The sequence below is a fragment of the Phasianus colchicus genome, chromosome Z, assembly GCF_987193195.1.
Source record: "Phasianus colchicus chromosome Z, bPhaCol1.hap1.1, whole genome shotgun sequence".
In the NCBI taxonomy this organism is placed as follows: Eukaryota; Metazoa; Chordata; class Aves; order Galliformes; family Phasianidae; genus Phasianus; species Phasianus colchicus.
Genome location: NC_143476.1, coordinates 54764884 through 54788800, shown reverse-complemented (window position 1 = coordinate 54788800; position 23917 = coordinate 54764884). Strand labels below are relative to the sequence as shown.

The 23917-nt window shown below is 37.5% G+C and overlaps 1 protein-coding gene across 2 annotated transcripts in view; it reads left to right on the top strand.

Moving 5' to 3' along the window:
* The window catches only part of PCSK5 (proprotein convertase subtilisin/kexin type 5), a 263646-nt gene that overhangs the window by 84238 nt on the left and 155491 nt on the right, over nt 1-23917 (top strand). For both annotated transcript variants that reach the window (XM_090130933.1, XM_090130932.1), the window contains exons 6-7: nt 16457-16545; nt 21995-22167. In XM_090130933.1, the coding sequence (XP_089987059.1) occupies nt 16457-16545; nt 21995-22167 (262 nt within the window). The remainder of the gene's footprint in view (nt 1-16456; nt 16546-21994; nt 22168-23917) is intronic.

Below are 23917 nucleotides of genomic sequence, written 5' to 3'. Positions count from 1 at the left end.
ACTACAGATTAGTTTGGAGATTATTTTTCTTCCTTCCGATTTTAACTGTTCTTTGGAGTCCATATACACTGTTACTCAGTGAACATGCCTGTCCTTTACATGGCCACATCCCGGTGGTATCCTCATCCATCTGTTGTTTCACTCAAATAAGGACTAGATGTATGTCTGTAGCCTTTCTGGAGGGGAAAAATTGCATTCCTTGAAAGAAAAATATTTTAAGAACATGGGAAAAGAATCATCGCCACTTAATGCACTTAATTATGTTTTCATTTTAATCTGAAATAGGCATTGAACCTACGGAAAGAGGTGACATCCGCAGGTAACATCAGGACAGAAAGCAAAGTGTTGATGTTCTTGTACTTTCTTGCTCCAATATAAAACATGTTCATCAAGGATTCTGAAAAGTAGTAAGGTAGACACAACAATCACTAGTAGCTGATGACTTTTAGCTGTGATAGAGAGGAAGCAGCCCTTATTAGTTTGATCCATTCACGCACAGCAAGTACCTTCATTGCTGGTCTCTATGGTTAGTCATTTCAAAGAACATTTCATTTCAACTAGATAATGACTAAATCATTAGACTGCAGTTCAGTAGCCTTTTTATCCAGGTTCCAACTTAAAAAGTAGAAATTACCCTAATATAGATTTGTCAAACTGCCAAAAATTGCCTTTTTTAGTAAAGTTGTCTAATCTACTCATTATCACACTGCATTACATAATCCCTTGTGAAGTGCTGAAATGATTTGAGTTAGAATTTTCTGAGAGCCAAAGGAAAGACATTACTTGGAGTAATCATTGAAACTGAATCAGAGTGAAAAACAAATTTCAGTTGGAATTCCAGTTGCTCACAGAAGAAAACTGTAGTCCTTTCTCAAAACCTTGGTATAATTTGTTGAGTGATTTTTTCACTATGTTACTGGTGTTTGATGAGCAGTGCTTTTCCTTCTCCAATTTTATAAGGCTCTCAAAATCTCAAATGTACAACCACAACGCTACAGGAAAGACTTTTTCCTGTTTCTGATTATTGAAGTACCAGACAATGAGCTCACAAGTAAATGACATTCTGAAACATTATGCAATTGCTTCTAGTTCTTTTATGTAAATAATTGATAACAATGAGTCAGATCTTCCCTTTCCCCTCAAAATCAACAACAGAAGGGACATAAGCTTGCATAGTTATTATATTTTTGATGTTCACTTTTCTGAAGTTAGAAATGGAAGTGGTTTGGTTGTGTATTTTGTTGTATTTTTTCTTTTTTTCTTTTTTTTTTTCTTCAGAATGTCTTTTTCTTGGAGTCATTTTTTCCTCTAAGTATGAATCTTTATTTTGAGGTTTTGAACTTAGGAGTAGAGAATCTATTACCACTGTATCGAAATTTTGATTTGCTACAATGGTGGACTAGTTTCAGATTCCATACATTTATACATATAGGTCTACAGCCAAGCAGAATTTGAGAGCAAAACCACATTTCTCTATGTTATTCCTTTTTCACATCATAGGTATTAGAGAAAGTAGATGAGTTAATCTGTGTTTTGTTTGTGGTAATTGGTTTTGCCAGCTGTGTTCAGAGTAGTCAACTCAGTCAGATGCAGTGCAAAATGTGGTTCACTGAGACTTCTCAGCCAGCGTGTACGAAGTATAGGATTGATTCCCCCTTTAATACTTGTGGCAATGAAGGCAAACCTCTAATTACAAGTTTCATAAAGCAATTGTGAATCCAGTGTCAAAAGCCTTTTAACTCAAGCTTTTTTTCTATAAAACATGTTTTTAACAGGCAAGCTGTGCAAAGTTATGCTGTAAGTAAATGTTCTAATGAATTTAATAGATGTTTTTCTAAGACATTTTCAGGATAAAACTTTCAGGTATAGCTTTTTTTTTTTTTTTTTTTTTTTTTTTGCAAATGAAAAAATATGCATCTGTGTAGATTTATTGCTGTAGGCGGGTTTTTTATTTCAAGCCTTGTTTTACATTTGTGTGATTTTGTAATTTATCTTAAAGATACACAGTCAAATTACTTCATTTGACACTTAAAGCAAAATGAGATTTTTCTCCTGAAGACAAGTTACTGTTTTTTTTCCTGAAGGAAAGCAATCAAGGTAGAGAATTTCAGATGAAGTGAAGAAATGAGTATCCATCATAAATGTAGATTGTGCTGCTGTGTTACATACTACAGAATTTTAACCTGCTTTGAAAATGAACTGTTTTGCTATAGAGTCCTAAAGAATCATCAAATTCCTGATTTTAGCAAACTGATTTAGAGGCTCTGACCTATTTATTTCTCAAACATGGGGGAGAACAAGTCTGATGGATGAGACCAAAGAGTACCCAACAGTAAATAATAAGAAGGCACATCTTACTTCTCCTTCTAGCACAGACTTATTTCCCTGCATTAGGCTTCTTAACACTCTATGGAGAGTGGAGAGTGGCTCAGCAACATCAGTCAGTTCCTTCAAGGCCCTGGGATTTATGTCACTGGGCCCCATAGACTTGTACACATTCAGTCTCATTGGGCAGGCTCAGACTTGCTCTTCTCTTACAATGGGAAGGATTTTGCTCCTTCACTCCAGCCCTCGCCTAGAGGTTCAGGGATGAGAGGTTCAGCAATGTGAGAGACACAGGAAACCTGGGTGCCAGTGAAGACTGAAGCAAAGAACTTATGTAGTACTTTAGCCTTCTCTATGTCTGTTGTAGGCAATTTTCCCTTCTGTTTTATCAGAGGGAGTGTGGTCTCTCTGGCCTTTCTCTTTTGACCTGTATAACTGTAGAATCCTTTCTTGTTATTTTACACATTCCTCACCAAATGCAGTTCCATCTGCACCTTGATTTTCTGAATTGCATCTCCCTGTGTCCGGACAGTATTCCTCTATTCTTCCCAGGCCACATGTGCCTCCACTGCTTGTACATGTCCTTCTTATCTGCCAGTTTGACCAGCAGGTCCTTGGACAGCCATTCAGGTTTTCTGTCTCCTCTGCCTGTTTTCCTTGCTGGGGGGCAAAAAGCTCTTGTACTCTCAGAAAAGTGTCCTTACAGAATAGTTACTTCTGTTTCACTCTGAATGGAATTTAGGATTAAGCACTGTGCATATCTAATTGAAATTGTAGTCAGAATTCAGAACAGGTAGGTAATATTTTTTTAAACTAGAACTTGGTGAAGATTCAGAGTTATAAAATATTTCTTTCTTCAAAGTGTTGCCACACTGCAAAAGCAATCATACGCTCCTACAAGTGGAGTATGCAGAATAGATAATGGGTAAAAGCTATCCGTGGTCTGCCTACGTACCTCTGTATTGCCACTCCTCTGTGAAAACACAACCCAAGAATCATTACAGCTGTCAGTGTCATCCTTGTATGAAGCAACAGATACACCTTTTCCACCAAAAGTGTTGTCCCTGTTTCTGTTTGGTCCAGTGGACTGCTTTTGCTGCGAAGCACATCTAGACAGGAAAGTCTAGATCTGCTTTCTTATATCTATATGATATGCTTTATTTCTGCTTATATATGCTTTCAGTAGAAAGATTTCAGCTGCTACATATTTTTAGAAGCTTGTAATTTTTCCATTTCATTTCTCATTACACAGAAATGATAGGGCTTACTGTGGAGGATTTTAGGTAAAAGGAGATATATTGAGCACTTGATAGATATACAGCTTGCTATGTATCTGTCAGTTTGAGCCATAGAATAGTAGAATCACAGAATATTTTGAGTTGGAAGGAATCTTAAAGGCCACTTAGTTCCAACCTCCCTGCCACGAAGAAGATTGCCATCCACTAAATTAGTTTGTTCCATACAATGTTGCCTTGAAAACCTCCAGGGATGGGGTATCCAGCTTCTCTGGGCAACATGTTGTAGTGCCTCACCACCCCCTGAGTGAAAGATTTCTTCCTAATTTCTAACCTAAACATAGCCACTTTCAGTTTAAAGTAATTACCCCTTTCCACTCCAGAAATACAGTTCCTTTCCAGCATTCCTATAGTCCTATTTTTTATTTATTATATTTTAATATTATGTAAGTACTGGAAGGCTGCAATGAGATCTCCTCAGAATCTTTTCTTCTCTAGGCTATGTTGTCACAGAAGAGGTCCTCAGCCCTCTGAGCATCTTTGTGGTCCTGAACTCATTTGAATATGTCTGGGTCCTTGTGCTGCAGGCCTCACAGCTGAACAAAATACTCCAGATGAGATCTCAGAAGAATGAAAATAATGAATTAGATTAAATAGTGACTGATACAGTGGCTGATTATAGTGGGATAAAGTGCACCCTCAACAAGTTATCAGATGACACCAAGCTGAATGATGCAATTGACACTCTAGAGGGAAGGGATGCCATCCAGAGGAACTTGGAAGGCTGGAGAGGTGGGCCCATGCCAACATCATGAAGTTCAGCAAGGCCAAAGGCAAGGTCCTGCACCTGGGTCAGAGTAATCCCAAACACAGATACAGGCTGGTGAATGGCTTTAGAGCAGCCCTGAGGAGAAGGATTTAGGAGCGTTGGTTAATGAAAGATTCAGCATGAGCCAGCAATATGCACTTGCAGCCCAGAAAGGCCAGTCATATCCTGGGTTGCATCCACAGATTCGTAACATGGCTGTTGAAGGAGGTGATTCTGTCCCTCTAGTCTGCTCTTGTGAGAGCCATTGTGGTCTATTGTGTCCAGTTCTGGAGCCCTCAACACGAGAAGGACACAAGTTGTTGGAGCAGGTCAGAGGAGGGCCTCAAAGATAATCAGAGAGCTGGAGCACCCCTCCTATGAGAACAGGCAGAGAGAACTGGGACTCTTCAGCCTAGAAAAGAGAAGGCTCTGGCGGGACGTTGTGGCATCCTTCTAGCATTTGAAGAGGGCCTACAGGAAAGCCGGAGAGGGACTGTTTATAAAGGCATCTAAGGACAGGACAAGGGGAAATGGCATTAAACTGGGAGAGGGTAGATTTAGACTAGATCCAGAAGAAATTCTTTACTGTGAGGGTGATGAGGCACTGGAACAGGTTGCCCACAGAGGTTGTGGATGCCCCCTCATTGGAGGCGTTCAAGGTCAGACTGGGTTGGGCTTTGAGCAACCTGGTCTAGAGGGAGGTACCTCTGGCTATAGTGGAGGGATGAAACTAGGTGATCTTAAAGGTCTCTTCTAACCCCAAATTCTATGATTCTATGATTCTGTGATAACATATCATCATACAAGATCTGGTGAAGCAGAAAATGTGGAACAGAATGTAAAATATCTAAGGGCATTATGTATGTATAGCACAAAAGGCTCACAGCTGCAAATATAAGGTGATAAACAGGCATTAGCGTTACTTTGTTTTAGCCATGGCAGTCTTGGAATGTAGTAGTCCTGAGACAATGTTTGCTATCTCGTATTTATGTCTTGTTTTTCATAGTTACACCAGATTGTACAGGATCTGGGTGGGACAGAGTTAATTTTCTCCACAGCAGCCCATATTGTATTGTGCTTTAGATCTGTGACCGAAGTGCTGTTGATAACTCACCTGTGTTTCAGTTGTTGCTGAGCGCTGCCTGTTCAGTGTCATCATTTTCCCTGTTTATGACTGCTCTTTGAGCAAGAGCTGAAAGAGGGCAGAGTCAGGATCACTGACCCCAAATGACCAGATGGTTAGTCCATGACATGTAATATTGTGCTCAACAGTAAAATGGGTGGAAAGGGAGTATTTTTCCAAACTAGCTGCTGCTCAGACTCTGACTGGACATCTGTCTACACGTGGGATGTGGTGAGCAATTTCCTTTTTATCACTTTTTTCTCCCTCTCTATTAAGCCATCTTTATTTCAACTCAGAAGTTTTCATGCTTTGGCCCTTCTGTTTCTCTTCTGCATCCCAGTGTGGGGGAGTAAGGAAGGAACCAGAAGAAGGGCTTAGCTGCCTGTTGGGGTCAACTCAATTTGCAAATGTTTTAATAGAAGATATTTTTACCTGTACCCCTATATGCATTGTTCTACCTAGAAAGGATTTTAAAAATAGAGACCTACAAAGTAACAGAACATTCTCCTTTAGAAATAGAAAGTAATCTTCATAATGAGCACAAAAATTTCCTTAGAAGTCCCTCAGTATCTCTTTCCCATATCTTTCTTTGCACATACACACATGAACATGTAATTCTGTGAAATGCAGATAATTTAAGGAAAGAAAAATGAACATCGCAACAATGAAAAAACAGTATACTACCACAGAATGATCAAAATGGTATGTTCTAGGTTTCTTTATGCATCATTTGGTTGCAGTGTAAATTCTTTTAAATAACAGTGAGGATTTCTGCTCAGTACAGAGGTGAAGCAAAACGTTCCTGCTTCTGACTGGCTTTACACAGTTTGCCAAGTTATGCAGAAAGACTGAGATATTCCCAGCTTTTAATTTTGCATTATTTACAGATGCAGTACAGTGTTTTGCTTAGAGAAAGTTAAGAAAATGATATCAAATTTACATTTCAATCTGAAAATTATAATTATTAAGCTGTGGTTCTTCTAGTAGACGTGTTTCTTATAGCGTCATACTGGCAAACCAAACTCCAACCCAAACCATTCTGTGATTCTATGATTCTATGATACAAATGGATTTTCCAAAAATAGTTGTTGTGTCAGTATTCCAGTTCTTATTCTAAAGCATTTTAAAACCATTGAAAACTATAAATATGTTGTCAACTTTATGTAGCCATTTAACCATAAAAATTATTAGCAGTTCATTAACGAAGCTTACTAAATAAAACTACAGTTTAGGTTAATAGGAAGCATTCATAAGGCATACCAAGAGTTTCTAATTAGTCTGAGGTAATATTGGGAATTACACTAACTTTCCTTGCAATCTGAGGCCTTATTCCCAAATTAGGATTGATTCTGAACTAAAAAAACACTAACAGAACCTTACACTCTGCTCATTGGCTATGTAGTTGCATGATAAAAATAAGGAGTTGTTTAGAAATTTCATCTGTTAAATACATTTATGCTAATTTGAATTGTTTGATTCTTGAAATTAATACATCTTTTAAAATCCTAAAGGAATCTCGCAGCAAAAAACTTTACTAGTTTGTTTAACCGTGTTTAATTTAAAATCTTTCCACTTAAATCAGTGCAGCTTTTTAGTAAAATGTGTATTGATGAAGCAGCGATAGCAACATCTAGAAACGTATCCAGTGGTTTTCTGAAGTTTCCTGTTGATACACATTTCTTTCTGGTCACTTTGTGATGAGATATGGATGTTTTCAATTTTCCTTGTTTGCTTGATTATTTAGGGGTTTTTGGATTTGCAATCACATGCCTGTGTATTATGCTGGCTTTGAAAATTCCAAGGTTATCATCATGTTGTAAGTTAATTTTTTTGCATGGATCTTGAAGTCTTTTGCATAGAGATAAAAAGTGAAAAGAGAGAGAGTGCCTGTGAGGCACTTGCCAAGGTTATTTTCTAGTTATCTGTTTACTTTAAATACACAGTTAGCGTTTCTTTGGCTTAAGCCAGCATTTACGGGCTTTAACTTGAATAAAGCTTTATTTTAGAGGACGGTGCATTGTCTGTGGAATGGGAATACAAACTGTTAGAGATTTTATTTCCTCTGCAGCTTTCTTCTTCAGGATTTATCTTATTTCTGTAGGCAGTTTGTTCGCTCCCTAGATATTGTTCTCTACAACTAATCTCAGGGATTCATCATCTTACAGGTGCTTCTCTGAGAGGCAGTTTGATGTAAGACAGAGGAGGCATGAAGACCATGTGTTCCATGTTTGTCCTGTATCCTCACTTTCAGCTTTCTAGCACTTCCATATCTACCATCTAACTGCTCTGTCTCAGAATTAGAGTCACACTGATACGAAAGTGTAACGTGTCCAATGCTTTGCACTTCAAACACATTTCATAAGTTTCCAAATCATAAGGCTGTAGTAACAACTGAAGTAAGGGACAAATAATCCTCCATAGTCATGCATGTATCCAGCATGCTTGTGTTGAGATAGTGAAGGTTCAAAGTGCAATTTCTCAACAGAGTAGTCATGTTAAAGCAAGTAATTTGGTGGCAAACAATAGGCACTTTAGTAGTGGCTGGATATTAGCACTTTTTCAAGAAAGCAAAATTATCTTCAATTTCATTTGATATGTTGCTTGCATTATCCATATGCTGAAATGGAACTGAAAAATGAGATGTATCTCTAGAAGTTGCTGTCAGCTACTCCTGCATAGGTTACCTAATGTGTGTGCCAGCCCTGCTCAGCCTCACATAGAAAGCATGAAGAGGCAGCCACAGACCTGCATGTTTTCTTGCTTCTTCCAGAAGAAACAAGCTGTTTCAATGTTGTGGAGGGAAAGTGGTCTTCCACCAGAGATAACTGAAACACTGAATGATCCTATGTAAATTATTTACTGTTGTCATCTGCTGGCAATTTTTAATATCTGTGAGCAGGATTGTATCTGAACCAAGAAGGAGATGATACTGGGAGTAGCTTAGGAAAAATTCCTTCCCTCAGAAGGTGGTAAGACACAGGAATGGGCTGCCCAGGGAGGTGCTGGAGTTACCATCCCTGGGGGTGTTCAGAAAATGCTTAGATGTTGTACTAAGGCACATGGTTTAGTAAAAAAATACTGGTGGAGGTGGACAGTTAGGCTAGGTGATCTTGGAGATCTTTTCCAGTCTTAAGGATTCCTTTCTTTATGCAAGAGGAGAATATTACCTAACCATTACTAAAAGCCAAAATTATTGGGATGATGCAGAGTTTAAGCTCTGTGGTTTAATTGATAATCTGTTCTGTTCCCTGACCCTGTTTCAGACGTGGGAGGGCCAGTTTAATTACTATATTGAACCAGTAAGTCCAAGTTTAAAAAAATAACTACATTGGCCATTTTTGCAAGGTGATTACAAGAATTCTTATTGTAAAAAAAATGCCTGATTTTGCACATCTTTTTTCTTCATTAAGATTTATAATACAGTTGTTCCTATACCATTTTTGTTCACCAGGTTCCATATGTATGAGATTTGAATTTGGGCTTTCATTTGTCCTCTTCCCTGTATGTCTTGGGTGAACAGATGAAACTATCATGTCTCAATTTAAGGATGGGAGAAGTATAGACGTAGCTCTTTCTAAATGTATATGCCCCTCTGTTCCTTGGGCTGGACACAAAGAGGGCTCAACCAACTTCAGATGCTTAAGAAGATTGCTAAAATTGCATGGGGAACATCTTCCTCATTCTTTGACTTTCCATCGCTCATACAGCATCTTCAACAACTCGAATTAGGTGAAAAAAGGATTATTTTGCTTATGTGTCAGGGGAAACACCTGGAAGTCAAAACTGCCTCATAATTTTTCTTGTTCAAAAGCAAACATAATTGTCCTTTTGATTAGATATATATATATATATATATATATCGCAAGCTTCTTCTAAGATAGCTTGCTTGGCCGCAGTGCTGTGCTAAAGAGGTTTAATTCCAGAGCGTAGTGTGCTGTTTATACTTGTGATTTGGTTTAATGAAAAATAATTGGTTTTGCTGACTTTAGAAGGAATATGAGAGGCTGTTTAAAAAAAACAAAAAACAAACAAAAAAAAAACCAAAACTCACCTATTTTGCTGTTTGGTGTCTTTTGAGCTATTTTATTTCTGTCCACCAACACCTTTTTCCCTGCAGAAAGCTACTTGAATTAAAATTTTAACCCTGGGTTAGAATATCATCTGTAAATGTGTGTGTGTGTGTGTTTTAATTTATATAGAATACATAAAACTACATACATGGCTAAATAGATTAGTTGCTGATTTTGTTTGCCTATTTCTCATTCCATGTCATGCTACAATAGTTCCCTCAGTCCTATTATTCATTGTTTGTTTTCTCTTGGTAGAAAATACAGGAAAAGGCCAATTTGTTTTAAACATTGCAATTAATTTACACACTCACATAAACAAACTGCAGAATGGTAATTTTGTGGGACCACATTCCTTTGCTGTGTTTGCAACAGAATTTCATACTTGTGACAAATTAGCTGCTTGCTACTAATAGAAAATGAATTTATAAGGAATGGCAGGGCAGGATCACTGTTACCCATACTGTTAAATTTAAAATGTCTGGGATGTGAAGTGTTCCATGTGGTTGTTTTAATGCTGTCATTGTTGATATTTTTTGTGAGGAACAGATGAGTTGTTTTCAAGTTATTCTTTAAGTAACTTCCCATAATCATGCAAAAAGTTATTAGCCTTGGGGAACCTGACTCAAGCCAGCTTCCAGTCCTGTGCTGTAACCACATTACAACACTACTTGATGCTCACAAACAGGATCCTGTCTGTGCTATGTAACACCCAAGTCTTTGGCATTTCTCCTGATATCTCACATTGAAGATTTGTGTAACTTGTTTTTCATATTTACTCTGTCATTTCTTTCTCCACTGTTAATTTCCAGATATCTCCCCTTCATGAAATAGCTTTATTCTTATTATTTTTCAGTAGTAGCAGATTGTGTTTTAAAGGCAACAGATTTTTTCTTTTGCCTATACTTTCAACTTCTGTGAATTCCTTTAAATGCCAGTTTTCAGACATTGCAAGAACAACTTCCTAACATAGGGCCGGTTTAGAAAATATTTTTCATCTTCCAGATTAAAGACCACTTATATGTGAACAGATCTAAGATGTAATTCTTTCTGCATTACATAAGACATTATTCAAGAATGCAGTAAAATTCATTTCTGACAAAATGCATTTCTGACGATTACTGTTAAAGTACATATTTTCCTCAGCAGTTATTACACTGCAGTGCCTCAGATATCACAGTTACCTACTTACAAATATATTCCAGTGTAAGAGAGATATTTGAGAACACTTCAAACTTCAGGTGAGGAAGAGTTTTTCAAAAAATAACTGGCAACTGATTTATTTTCTTCCACAGAACAATAGCTGTGTGGAATAAAATTCTACTCTTCTTCCGCACAGAGGTTTGAAATACTGTTTAACATTTGTTATTCACTTGTCAGTGATGCAAATGTAACTCTAGATGTTTGGATTTCAGAATGATAGAAGTCAACCATACTTGGATAATGGAAACAGTGGTGGCAGTTATGTAGTTCATACTGACACGCAGTGGTAGTTACAATTTTCAGCCCATGTTACCATGTGTAAACTAGCTTTTCAGGTTTGTCCCCTGACTAACGGCAGCAGTATGTCTCTGTGGCAACAGAATCAGAACTTTGCTGATCAATATTTTGGATTTGGATAAAGCAGAACCTATAAAGTTCATTTCAATCTGTAATTTTTCAGTAAAATATATTCAGTGTAAAGTTTGTAATTTTGTTAGGCAGAACAGAAGGTAACTGACCAGTTAGTGGTTCATGGAAATCCAGATTAGTTCACATTACACTGGGATTCTACTGTAATTTATAATAAACACTTTTCTTTTTTTTTCTTTCCCCTTATATCAATGCATTGTTTTTATGCATGGCCTAATGTGTTTATTATGTGGTTTTGTTGAGGAAGCAGCAGCCGTTCAAGCATAGCCTATTAAAATGAATGTAACTTGATGTGAACTTTTAGACTATCTGTTCTATCTTTTTATAGTTATTTGATATCCACTCACAATACGTGCAGCACAGAATTTGCAAAGGATGTGAAGTTTTCTGTCAGTATTTCCCCTGATGAAAACAAACAAACAAGCCTCTGTTTTCTTTTTTTCTTTACACAAGCTCATTTCTGTGCTGAGTATCTCTAAGAAAACCTCAGTAAATCACTGGTATGACCAGAGACATTTGTGACAGGCTTGCATTGAAATACTCTGAAACTCTTTTTCCTTAAGTTCCTAGTCTGAAAAGACTTCGTGGTGACACGTTGAAGTGGGTTGGACTGTAATGTTAGTGTCATGAAAAGCTGTAGGGCTTTAAATCCTCCAGTCTCCTGAGCTTTTTGTGTTCCGAAATACTTGGTGAGTTCCAAAGAATAAAATACTGCAAAGAAATGCGTGTTCAGAGTGTTTGCCGGGTTCAGTGAATAGTTGTCAGAGATGGAGACTCTGAAATGCAGAGCCAATTTATGTGGAAGGGGATTTTAAAAATACTGGCAGCTTTCTTCCTTAACTGAACATTTTCTTGTTCTGAATGTTCAGAGGCAAGCTCTGAAGCAATTAACTTTTATCTTACCTGGTTCCTTATACCTTCTTCCTCTTCTGAAAGTCAAATCAAAACTGATCACTGAAAGATAGATGTCATATGTTTAAATTATATGTTGCTGGGATGGAGAGTTATAGTTAAACATGGAACATGCACGTTTCTATCCCTTGCCTGAAATATTGACCTGTTCCTGTTCTAGAGAAAATCTACTAAATTCTGTTACTGAAAAAAGGCACGTTGTATAACAGAATAGCGCGGCTCTTACATTTCTCTTATCTTATTCTCAGGAAGCCATCAAAAGATCCTTTAGTGTCCAGGTACTCAAGCACTTTTCATGCACACAAAAGGTGGCATACATCTACTCACACAGAGGCATATTTCTTTGACAGTTTGTTTGAATTTATCCCTCTAATAGCAGAGGCATCATAAGACAGAGAATTCATCTTTACTAAGGTCTTCTAATGTAGGTCTTTGACACTTACTGGCTTGTTATTAGTGACAGACTGATGAACTTTATACAGTTCATTTTCTTTTCTTCTTTTTGTGTGTGTGTGTGTGTGTTCTGTCTATCACATAGACAAAAATGAAAATAAATACATTTCTGAAAAAGGTTTGCATAGTTGTCCGAATGGAAAAATTAGCTGCAGAAGTTGAACATAATCAGAATCATATGAGAAATAAATTTTATGGTAGAAATTGTTAGCCAATTTTGTAAGTGTCTAAATACAACTATTTTGAAGATAACGGATGTGACATCTTTCTTTTACCTGGTAGCATCTCAAGCCCAAATTTTTGAATATCATTTTGAATGGCAGTTTTTTGTGTGTGTCTTTCCTTATGAATCGTAACAAAAGAAAGCTTTTCTTTTTTCCATTCCTTTTCTTTCAGACATCAGGTAGAGGACCCATTTGTAGATGGGCATAATGTCTCATAGCCAAACATCCTTTCATTTTTCTGTTCTGTAATACTGCATCACACTTACGTGAACATGAAGGACAAGTGCTAAACCCTTTACCTGAGTGTTTCCTCAAAGTGCAATTTAGTAGCCTGGGAGCTTATTTCCCACCAGTATATGCTGGCAAGGGATACAGTGGAATGAAGCATTGACCCTTGAAGTTTATCAAGATAAGCCTTTGTAGAAAGGCAGTCATGTTTTATTCTAGGACTGCACCATCTTTTTTAAACAAGTTGGTGTGATGCAAGCATCCTACCAATATAGGAGATTGTTGTGTTTTGAAATATATTCATTCACAAAAAATGTTAGTTTGAAAGCACCTTACGTGTTTTACCTTGTGTTAGTATTAAGTCTTACAATATGTCTCCATGGTATGTCTCCATGAACTGTAATTTGGAATTTTGAGGATTTCATTCTTCAGGGTAGTTCTTATGGCCCGAAAGCAAACCTAATCAATCTCAAGCATCAGTTTCATCATATTTGTTTAAATAGTTAGTAATCACAGTAGTGATTAATGAGGAGGCATTTCTAATTTCACTTGCAGGATTCAGAGTCTCTTTGAAACTGTAGATCTCAAGAAAGATCTAGGACAGAGAAAATGAAAAGCAGTGTAGAGAGAACATTATGTTTTACGTGCAAGATTTTACAGAGTCTTTCCTTTCACAATGTAATTGAAATATTACTTAAAGGACCCATAAAAGATAACATATTAAAACAAATTGAGTTGCATGTATGATTAATTCTCACAGTGAGAAGCTGATTGTGAGATGTGCAGTTTTATACATATGACCTTGAAATGAATAAAACAACTTTTAATTTTGTCATTTCCCATATAAATGTGGAATGCAATTAGCAATAATCTTGGCAGAAAAGCAACAGTCTAACATAAAAATCTGCTAACAAAATAAATTTATAACATTACTGCACTAAAGATGATAAAAAGGATTTTCCAATGCAGGAAGATTAGTGAAATATTCAACAAAGTTAATTTAACTTGCATATCACAAAACTGTCCAAAGACCTAATTCTCTCTAGAATAGGCTTTTTTTTTTTTTTTTAATCTTATCTGAAATTCACATGAAATTTCATACTGTTCTTTAATTCAGTGAGTATTTGTTATCATACCTCCATGTCACTTTTGGCTGTTTCTTACTGATACTAGAAGTACCTCTGGCATGCAGCTACTTCCATTTCAGATAGAAGTTGGGGTACAGCTTCAGGTTGCATTTAATCCCATGCAGCCCCTCACTACACGTCGTCTGTTTGCCATGTATAAACATAACATTGATCCTGGGGTCTGTTTGGTGGAACCCTAACCTTTTGATGGTGCTTAGGTGCTGTGAACTCCAGAGAAACTGCAGAAGTTTCTTCCATTCTTCTTCAGGCAGACTTAATCTTCCAGATGTGGATTTTATCTGTTCCCTTTCTCTGCTGAAAAAACTTTGTTCACGTTCATCTCATGCTCTTTTTAAGTTGTGTACCCAGGAAGGCTTGGTTTCTCACCAACACAGTCTCCCTCTGGGAAGCTGCACCGCATCCATATATATTTCACCATGCAAGAAGTGGTTTATTAGTGAAATTCATGCACTGGGGTGTTATGTGTAGTTTTATAGGCCACAGTAGTCTATGCTTTGTGATTTCTGAATGATACTCTCCAGGCTCTGGAAAGTAATTCCATAAAGGATATTGCTGCATCGATTTCAACTAGACTGGTTTTCTCCAAATTAAGAAAATTTGGCTTGAAAATTCAGCTTCAGATGAAAAATAAAATTAAGTCTTGAAAAAGTCTCTGATCAAGTTTGGCAATTAAATGATGAACTGTGAACAGATAATAGGAAGTGATTCAAGAAGCTATATATATAACTGTGAAACCTTAATCCAGTTTTAGAATTCATCAGCATCCGTATTATCACTTTGGTTTTGTTAGTAAAGATTACACTTTTTCAGAGAATATATTTCTAACTTACCTGATAAATTTAATCGTCTCATTCATAATTCTAACAGGTTAACTCCAATCACTTTTATTCCTTGTTTTTTTTCCTCTTATTTTCCTAGTCATGTTGTTGTTCATGTTTTACATTACATGTTGTTGTAGCATTTCTCATCAACGTGTCTCAGAATGTTAAGGGGAAAAAATTACACTAATAATATGGAAATAAGGAGTGATTCTATCCAAAACAAGTTGTACCAAGAGAAAGCAACTGTGATTCTTGTCTGCAATGTGGGTGTTAACCTTAGTTCAAAAATACCCGTGTTCTCCAGATGTCTATGTAAGCAGTCTGTCACCCATCAGCAGTGAAAGACTGCTTGTGTACACAGCTGACCTCACCTAAAATGCTTGCCATGTTGTTATCTACTTTTAGCCTTCAATTTTTAAGTTCTTTCTTTGTGGCTACCCAAGCCCTATATTATCTTTCCATCTTTATCTCATCAACTTCGGATCTCTTTCCCTTTCTGGATTGAAACTCCATAGCACCTCTCTACAGCAAAAATCTGAATTTCCCTGTCTGCTCCTTGTTAGTTATGTCACATTTCTGCAGTGGAGCTGCCTAGCTGCACATGGATGAGGGGCAAAATTTACTGATGGAAATCACCGTGGGAAGCTTGTATTGCAGACAAAAATCACAGGAACCAGGGTCAGCTTTCCTAGCATAGTGATGATATGGATTACAGCTGTAAAGGGCATGGCTCAGGGCTAGGTGAGGCATCCTTTTCTGGCCTTGTACTGCACACAGTTTAAGCAACTACTGGAGGTTTTGCGTTCTCTTTCAGCTGCTTCTTGAGATAATACGTTTGCAGCCCAAATCCTAGGCACAGGGCATAATGCTGATGAGAAGCTGTACTCCAGCTGTTTTTTCTGCTCCTGCAAAGGCAGCAGGTTCATAGGGTTAGCCCAAGACATGACTATAACATGCCTTTACAGCAGCTTTGATTACACCTGGCCTGCAGCCAGTTGTAGGCATGCCTGTAAACAGGAGCACAAGCATTGGCACAGTCTCGTCTTCATGGGAAATGTGGCATGTCTTGTGGCTGCCTAGGGTACTCACTGAATGGAGATGTGTATGCTAGCAACATGAGGATATTATGGGAGAATGCAGTACAGCAATTCTGTGCATAACCTAGGAACTGCTTCAAAATCAAGAATTGATGCCCAAGTCTTCTTTCTGTTGGTGGGATCATGTATCATCTTTGTATGCCTTTGTTACATGTGTTTCCAGTAGCTAGGAAGCCCGCCATGAACAGGTTAAGTTAACATTGATAATGATGTTAAAATATGTTCAAAGGAATATTGCAATGTGGGTATAAATTACTGTGGGGTTCTAAATAGTGCAGGACATTGTGGATAGTTGTGCCTTTAGCACCTGAGGATGAGCAAAGCCGATGCCTGTAAATTCCAACGGTCTGTGCTTACTTGAAAAAATGTTTGTCTGACTCTAGGCATGGAACCCGTTGTGCTGGAGAAGTGGCAGCCACTGCAAACAACTCACACTGCACAGTGGGAATCGCCTTTAATGCCAAGATTGGAGGTATGTGAAACAGTCTCCCACCACAAAAAAAAAAAACCAACAATGAGACATTTGTGCTTAATGCTACATTCTCATCTTTCTCAACAAGAGGAAGAGGTTTATACAGGTTATTGCTGTGTTAACTCAGTAGTAAAGTGATGGTTGAAGACCAGTACTGAAGGAGTTTGTCTGTGGTGACACTTCTCCAGTGCTCCTGGGAACACTGCCTGTCAGTAAACACAGTAACATAGAAAGCGAGATGTTCAGTGAAAACACAGAACCCAGAACTACACCATCTGTGTTTTCTTAGAGATCCAGAGCTGTAAGTAATGAGCTTGGAGAAATCAGAAGTAAATGTAAACATAAGGAGTATTGCCTTGTGTATTGATCTCAAGAAAAACACTGTGGAAACTTAAAACTTTGTTGTGTTGTCTGGCTGTGATTGAAGAGTATCTTTTAATCCCTGGATGTGATTGGACTATTGCCCGAAGTATGAGATTCAATAATATGTCCTTGCTCTGTTCAGCCAAGAGGCTCCAGGTGATTTCTATCAGTTCTTAGCCAATAGCAGCTCAAGACTTTTGGCAGTTGGTCTTGGAAATGACTGTAAAGATGTCAACTACATTTCTTCTAAGCTGTAGCCTGCCTGTGCCATATTTTAATGCTTCAATTGAAGTTTTACCTTGTTCCATTTTTGATGGAATTATGGGATTGGTATGTTGGCATTCAGTAAAATACCTGTAGCTCAAATTCATTAGCTGTTGGTTTTCTGTTCTAAAATGGAACCTATTTATGAAAACAGAAATATATTTACACATATATATCATAGAAGATAGTTCAAAAATATGAGCAGGCAGGGCTGGGGCTGTTTCCACAATTAACACTACTGTATCTTTTCCCTACTGGATCAGTACAAGTTTGATTCAAATCAAATGTGAACACAACTGTGTTTCAAATTAGCCAAAGCAGAGATCGTTCTGTTTTCCTACTAGCTTCAAGACAATATCTGTTCCATCATAAGGCTAGAGTGATGCAGATAAACAATTTGACTTCAGGCAAAGAGCCTGCCTGCACAAAATTCCTGTGTCAGAAGGCTTTAAAGTATTTGAGCTGGCCAAGTGAGCTTGTGGCAGATGAACAGATTGTCTCATGTGGGCAGGGCATTTGATCATGTACCAGCAGCTATGAACAAATTTACTGCTTCAAACCAGCATCTGAAAAGAGTTATTGCAATGATATAAATACAAGGTGACTTCTGGAATTAAATTTTCATTTCCCAGCTGGATATTGATATGATGTGTAAAAGCCTAGGCATGTGCTTGTGAAGCTCTTCATTATTAACAATGGCTTCTTAATAGGTTATTATTTATTTGGCACCAGGAATCTGCAGTAACAATATTTTTAAAGAAAAAAAAACAACAACGAAACAACAGGCATACTAGCAGAATCACATTTTTTTTCTAAATATGTGAAAACTGATTCAGATGGACATGGACACAATTTATGTTAAAAGCAAAGGCAACATATGTGTGCCTTTTGCATAATGTGTTTATTTATTTTGTTCTAAGAATATAACAGCTTTCAAGAATTTTCACTGTTCTAGTTTAAGTAAATAATTATCCTCTCTTTCAGCACAATAATTTTGGTGGACCATCAGTATCATCATTATTTAAAGAAAGCTGGAAAATACTAGAGTGGCAACATGATCATGTACCACCTTTTAACATTACTGGTATTTGAAAATAGGACCTTAACAGTCCTGTTCTGCAGAAAGTGAGAGACCAAAGAGAGCTCAAAGATATTGGAAAAGGGGGTTGTTTTTTTCCCTTCCACTAGGTGCTCATATGTAGGAATTTTGCTGCTGACCTCTATTTGGCATGCCTTCCTCCCTTCACTCAGAAAAGCCATAAGCTGTACATGTGAATATGCAGTGGTTGTGTTCCCTCTCCACAGGCCAGATAGAGTGTAAAAACGTTGAATCATATTATACTGAACTAGTATTCAACTCACTTATTTCCCACAGATTTAAAGACCCTCCTTTCGCTATTTTGGAGAAGGAACTAGAGTGAAGGTAAAGCAGTTAGACTTTCCTTATTAAGAGGAACACCTGCCAACAGTGGTGTTGAATTTATTCTGCCAAGATGAGTATTTTTTACTTTAAATCAAAGTGGGAGTTGCTACATCTCTGTACACATTAGGGATAGCAAGGAAATAAAGCAAAAGGAAAAATAAATCCTTCCCATCAATATTATATCAAATACTGTCAGCTGAGCAGACAGAGAGCTGCTGGAGAGAGTCCAGGGAAGAGCCACAAAGATGATCAGGGGCTGGAGCACCTCCCCTACGATGACAGGCTGAGTGAGCTGGGCTTGTTCAGCCTGGAGAGGAGAAGGCTTCAGGGTGACCTCATTGCAGTCTTTCAGTACCTAAAGGGAGCCTAACAAACAGGAGGGGAGTCAACTCTTTGAAAGGGTAGATAAACAGCAGGCCAAGAGAAAATGAGGGAGGGAAGATTTAGGTTGGATGTCAGGGGGCAGTTCTTTACAGAGAGAGTGGTGAGGTGCTGGAACAGGCTGCCCAGAGAGGTTGTGGATGCCTCATCCCTAGGGATGTTCAAGGCCAGACTGGAAGGGGCCCTGGGCAGCCTGGTCTAGTATTAAATGGGGAGGTTGGTGGCCCTGCATTTGGCAGGGGGTTGAAGATTCATGATCCTTGAGGTCCCTTCCTTATTGGGCCATTCTGTGATTCTGTGAGCAAATCCAATTAGTGATCGTTGTGATGGAAGATCGTTAACAAGTATGTCCACCACTTTTCTTCTAAATATGATTATATTCTGTGATCATTTTCACATTTGTAAAAGCCTCTAACCAAAAGTTCTTCAAAAAGTCCAAGACTTCTCCTAAATAGTTTGAATCAGGACTTAATCTGCAGATATAAAAATCTGAGTAAAAATGCAATCTGGACCTTCATTTCTTTTATAGCCTGTGGGATATTTCTTGTGAAAAAAATTAAGCAATATACCTATAGTTTGTGCTTAGCTCAGCTACAGGCCCCTTTTATTAAAATACAATGCCATGCAAAAGAGGGGTAGTTTCTTTAATGTGTGACCCTCCATGGAAGTCATATATAGCAAGTTACCACCTAAGGAGTTTGTGAGACTTTGCATAGGAAAGGATGGTTAGGCTGTTGTTATTGCTGCAGACTGGTTGTGGAAGTTGCAAAGCCTCTGCAGGGATTTGGGTGCTTAGTTACTTGGCTGGGCTGGAGTCCTGACAGGAAAACAGTTACACTGAGTTATGGCACAACAGATGTAGATTGTCTTCAGCTGACGAGGAATTAGTTCAGCTGTTTCTTTAAGCTTAAGTCAGATGCTGATTAAAGACAAACATTTTAAAAGAAAACCTTCTTTCAGCTTAGTTTTGCATGTTTCCTGTGATTTGCTGAAAGTTTGTTCTGACTAAAATGCCACTTACATTTTGGCATTCTGTAGATATTGGAAAAAGTTTACAGAGCTCCAAAGTCTTAGGTGGAACAGTCTGGAAACACAGTCTGCTAATTGCCTTCTGGACAACTTTTGTTGTGCTATCACCACATGCCAAATGGAGTTTGGAGGTTCTGTGATCAGCAAAATTAACTCTTCCAGACATTTGGAAAAGAATAAATAAATAAAAGAAGGGGAGAGAAAGAGAAAAAAAGGAGTGTGTTGTTTAGTGCTTTGTTGTTGTTGTTGTATTTTAAAAAGCCACTGAGATATCCTTGATCAAAGTTACACCTGAAGCATGTCTGCCAGTCTTAGGCAGAACAGAGCTGCACCTAAGGCACAGCCTTGTCCATCTTGTTTTAGATTTGACCACTTCAACATCAACTAAAAAACCTGGTGTGAATTACTTAGGTGCCATGGCAGCATCTGGTGTTATTGTTCACTGGGTAAATGCTGTATGACCTGGGTTTGCTACGCAGCCACAGAAACATAAAGGGAAGCTTTATCTTCCTTCTTTCAAATGCAGTGTAGCTTTCATTGTCTCTTTATGTTGAATGAAATATACTTTAATATGCTTGCAAGAAATGAGAACTTAGCTTCCAACCATCATTAGTTTTCTAAGATTATGCTTAGGAATTAAAATAAAACCTGAGATTCCCAAAGTTGTTTTAATGGCTTTTTTATACAGTAAAGTTCATAGTGAGATCACTGTTTGGACAAGTTTATTATCTCACAAAACATAGGCAGCTTTTGTGTGAACTTAGAAATATGATCACTTTTCATTTTTGAGTCAATTAGAATGAAGAAAAAAAGACCCTCTATCAACAAAGCAGCCTCTATACTTTTTTGTTAATTGAAAGTCAAGGTCTTTGTAAACACTCAAGTTACTGCAGTCTGAACTCATGAGCAAAGTGCAATGTGTCTGTAATTAAAATATGTAAATTTGGCTTATAAATAGCAGTGGACTTTTAAAGGGGAATAAGCCTCAAACCGTTTAATTTTGGAAGTGATCATTACTCTCTACAGTTACATGCTAATTATGATGTAATATTTAATATCCCTTTGATCAAACATCACACTAACTGTATGAAGGTCCTCTTTCCTGTGTAGGTTAAAACTGATACTGGTTGTTTTCTCAGACAGAATTTAACTTCAATCAAAATCTTAGTCAAAAGAAAAACCCGAAGGATCTTTTCAGTTTCCAAATTTAAACTTACCTTACTTAGTCTAGTGATCTTAAAGTACCACGATGCTATTCACTTCAGAAGTGCCGGCACATTGACTTGTCAAAACCCATGCAAGAAGATTTTTTTAGGACAGAAATTTCAGACTGTACTGTCTGTACAAAGTGAAGTACAAAAGCTTCTTCACATGGGAGGATGTTCACAGTATTCTGGTTTCAGGTGGAACAATGTGACACATAGTATTTGTTAGTGACTTCCTATAGTGGCTGTGCTGCTACATGGTTACCTGTACATGCAAGCTTTCCCTTTGCCTTATTCCTTGACATCTGATACAGTGAAGGAATATTCCCATGTTTACCTGACAGTGGATATCCTGTTTCTGTATTTGTCAGTGTTCTTAGGACTGTGAATGTCTTCAATTAAGTTCTGCAGTTTCACTGCAGCATAAAAGAAGAATGAGAAGCATATACACTGTCTTCAAATGAAATAAACATTTCAATATTCAAGTTATTTTTTAATTTGTTTCATCATAGAAACTTGTTAAAGTTCAAGGTTTATACGGTGGCTAAATGACTTGAAGACAGTTTTCAAAACTCAAAAACCATAATACTACTCCCTCACAGCATTTCTTCATATGGAAAATTTTGTTGTTGTTTTAGAAACAAATATCCAAAGATATTTTGTTTTCCACATTAGGAATCTTAATCCAATGCCCCACACAGCCATTATTTCCGAAAAAAAAGAAAAAGAAAAAAGAATCTTTTTGTGTTTGGTTGTCATGTTGATTGTATCTTTCATCCTGAAGGTGTAAGGATGCTGGATGGAGATGTCACAGACATGGTAGAAGCAAAGTCTCTGAGTCTTAATCCCCAGCACATCCACATCTACAGTGCTAGCTGGGGGCCTGATGACGACGGCAAAACTGTAGACGGACCTGCTTCTCTAGCACGTCAGGCCTTTGAGAACGGCATCCGAATGGTAGGTTGATATCAAAGTCTATCTCCTGGATTTGTCATCATGTGAAAGTGGAAGGGTACACATGCCTGGTATGTGCAAGTGGTCAGCATAGGGGAAAAGAAAGGAGGATTCTAAAGGAAAGAAGAGAAGCTTATTTTACATAAATCTGAAAATACAGTTTCGTTGTGTAGTGACCTGACAGTCACTACTTCCTGACACATCAACTAGCTGTATTCATTGTCAACTGAAATACATCATCTTCTGTGTCCTTTAAAACTACCCTAAGGTAATGATGTAATTCTGCAAGAAAAAAAAAAGAGAAACTGAAAAATAGCTTTTTTTCACAGCATTGCTAAGTCATCAAGTCTAAACTGCAGTTAACTTTTAAAGCAAAAGCTTTTGTTTTTCCTTCTACCTTTCTTTTGTTGTTTTGTTTTACTTGATTTCTTAATGGAAGTTTGATTGCTTTAACAGGGGGTCAGGAGGCAGAACTTGTGTCTTGTGTCAGAGAACTCATGCTCATTTTATAACTTATGTATATATTTCTCTACTGTAGTATGACAGTGATACAGCTCTCGGTTTTCAAAATCCCAAACACCTCAATATCCCTATCCCTAAATACATATACCATAAATTTAAGACCTTTTCAGATTTCTGTAATTAGCAAGTACAGATAATTCCTCCAGTGTTCACTAGGAGTGGACGGAAATTATTCTGAAGCTTTGAACTTGAATGTCTGAGCATTATTTTGAATGTAGCAATAGACTTGCTGATTCAAAGATGAGTAAATCCATGATCTGGGAAGCATTTGTTGAAAGAGAATGAAACTGTTGGATCAAGGGAGAACTGGAACATGGTTAATGGAACATGCTAACTCTTTGCAGCAAGATTGGAAAGTTTTGCTATTGTTTAAATTTGCAAGAGTTTTCAGCATACATGCCTAGGTCCCTGCCCTCTTCTGCTCCAAGTGTGAATAATACATGCTCAGCTACCTAGCAGGTAAGCTATAAAGAGCAATTACTGAAAAACTAAACTAATGACAGGGACAGAGTGCCTCCTGTGGTACATAATATTAAAAATATCTATGATAAAGCTCAGTACCATAAATATTAACCAACATCATACTACCACCTTCCTTTCACTAGGTTGTATGGTGACCAGTGTGGAGCTACAGAGTCATGCTTTTACTTGTACTGTATGCACTGTATAAAGCTTAGTAAAGCAAAATACTCAAGCAAGTATTGACTTTGCAACAAATTATAGGGAGTTAGCAGTTAAATACATTTAAGGACACTGGCAAAATCTGTCTCCAGAGAGCTCTGCTGTATTTCATAATCATTATCAGAATAGTTATTGAAATGCTTTTAGAACAGTATAACGAGAATACGAGAAGTCCGAATAGCTCTCCATTACTACTTCCCACACATCATCAATCCTCCTCTCAGCTGGAATGTCAGTTCTCCCTATCACTCCATTGCAGTTTATTACTGTTTGACAATGACCACTGAGAAGAAAAACAATGAAGTAATGAAGGGAGACTAAAGAAACTGTAGCAGAATGCAGGGGGAAATTGAAGAAATATATTGTTGAATTGCTCAAGCACACTAAGTAAAATAAGTTTTATGTCTAAACAGACATGTGTTAGTTAAAATATATTTCATGAAGGTAACACAACCATGGGAAGTTTAACCAAAATTTCTGTACCCAGAGGATTCAACCATTTCCTTACTGAAATTTCAACTCCAGATATAAGTGAAAACTGTAGATTAAT